The 2036-nt window shown below is 42.7% G+C and overlaps 1 protein-coding gene across 1 annotated transcript in view; it reads right to left on the bottom strand.

Moving 5' to 3' along the window:
* Positions 1 to 622: 622 nt before the first annotated feature.
* The window catches only part of SAP30L (SAP30-like), a 4034-nt gene continuing 2620 nt past the window's right edge, over positions 623 to 2036 (bottom strand). Inside the window, exon 4 of the mRNA XM_010016463.1 lies at positions 623 to 751. Within this exon, the coding sequence (XP_010014765.1) occupies positions 623 to 751 (129 nt within the window). The remainder of the gene's footprint in view (positions 752 to 2036) is intronic.

Raw genomic sequence — 2036 nt, 5'->3', positions numbered from 1 at the left:
AAGGGGGAGGGAGGAAGAGTGGTTAAAGAAAAATAAATCGATTTCAGACTAGTCACGTAGAGTTCACGGGAGCAGATTTGGTGAGCTGGAGCATCTGTAGAAATTTGGGACTTGAAGCACTGACTCAAGGCAGCACAGAGCTTGTGTAGGTGGGGAGCAAGCTTCAGGCAAACTTCTGGCCCATGCACCTCGATCATGGATTTAATCTGTCGCTGTTCCAGTCCTCGGCCAAGACAAACTGCAATGGTGGCTTGTGATGCAGTCTGGATTCAGTGGGAAAATTCCATCTGTGATCTGAATTGCACTGAGATGCTGATTTCCAGAAATGGTTTAAAACACTGAGTTGACAAACTCCACAGTCCTATGGGTTTACTTGGTTTCTGCATTATCCTCATTTCTCTATTCCAATGTGACTTTGAAATGAGGGGAAGAAGTCTTCAGAAACATGCTGGGCACATGTTTTCAGATACTCCTGATAACAATATCCATCTCTTTTTCTGTCATCCAGACTTACTGCATTTAAAAAACAATTTACAATATACTTCAACAGTTTCTGTATACCTACAATGCACAATACTATCTGTTCCTTCAAGGTCTCTCTTATCCCAAGTCTTGTTAATCTTCATTCTAGTTGCTTGCTACCTTCTGATTTCTGGTCCAGCCTGCTCTTGTTGTTCTTCACCATATAGATGAAATATGCAAGCGTCTCTTTCTCATTCACAGGAATATTCCTGAAGTGACGACTGACAGTCTAGAAGGACAACATGGAAAGAAGACAGAAATTCCAAAATTAAGAAGTAGAAATAATCAGAAAAGGATTTCTCTTCACTTCCCAAAAAACGACTGTATGGCCACTGAGTGTAATATACTTTTAGTCAAACATGCACCAATTCAAACTGTCAGTCCTTGTTTACCTCTCTCTCGCTTTACAGCTGGAATGTGCCTATGAACACAGCAGAGTTTTGCTATGTCAGCAGTATTTGTAGCCAACCTACAAGTCGAATTTGGAAGCCAGAACGTCCTCCTGCCAAAGCAGCATGGCCTCTCCTAAGTGACATTTCGTGCTGAGAATATCTGGAGAGCAAGTTCTCCCTGCAGCTCAGTATTCTGAAGGAGAGTGTCAGAAATACTCCAACACTTTGCTGTGTGAACCAGATGTAGCAAAGTTTTAGAGTCCAAAGGAAAATGCACTGGATAAGTTTTCACTGAGAGGAACACCAGGGGATTTTTGCAATGGGAGGGTTAGGATTTGGTTAGGGCTACCCCTCTCTGACACTGGCATAAACCCTGAACCATTAGCTGCTTTTTTCCTCAGAAAATGAATGTAGAAAACATGGAGCTGGATAAGATCTGCTTCTCCTATGGAAGAAGCTCTTTTTTGGTACCCAACACAGCTCCAGAACTGGATTTTGATGCAGGCTGAGCAACAAGTCACTCCAAGAAGATTTATGGAAGTTTGAGTTTTCCTTACGGTGGGGTAGCAGCAGGAGTCTAAGAGCCTCAGGCAGCAGTGATTCAAGCATGGGAGCTGGACGAGGATCCAGCGTAGGGTCAAAGCTGCTCAGACTTCACAGGAAATCTGGGAAGTGTGTGACAACTTTAAGTTAGGCTCCCTTTATTTTCTGCTTGCACAGTAGTTTTATTTCTTTAACTCCTGGGCACATTCATGGTAAATTGCCTAAGTAAGTAGTCCTTCATGGCAGGAGGTAGCTGAGAGACAATGAACTGGTTAGGCAGAACATGACAAATCGGAACTACTACTGAGGACATACACCCACCCTGCTTCACTTAACTTACTCCTACATGCACTACACTACACGTTCTCTATATTCTGTATATTCATGCCCTAGCTGACTTTGAAAGAGAGCAAGACGGCATCTTGCTGTCTCTTTTTGTCTGCTGGTTTTTGTCTTTAAAGCAAAACAGTTTTGGGCAGTTGTGACAGCCTCAGCTTACAAAATCAACCTTGTTAGCACTCAGCAACTGCTACAGATTTTTCAGTTTTACAGTTTAGAGAAGACTTTTCCCACTGAATG

This window comes from Nestor notabilis, unplaced genomic scaffold (genome assembly GCF_000696875.1).
Source record: "Nestor notabilis isolate BGI_N333 unplaced genomic scaffold, ASM69687v1 scaffold17266, whole genome shotgun sequence".
Classification (NCBI taxonomy): Eukaryota; Metazoa; Chordata; class Aves; order Psittaciformes; family Psittacidae; genus Nestor; species Nestor notabilis.
Note: the sequence above shows the minus strand (reverse complement) of the source record. Positions and strands in the feature narration are given on the sequence as shown.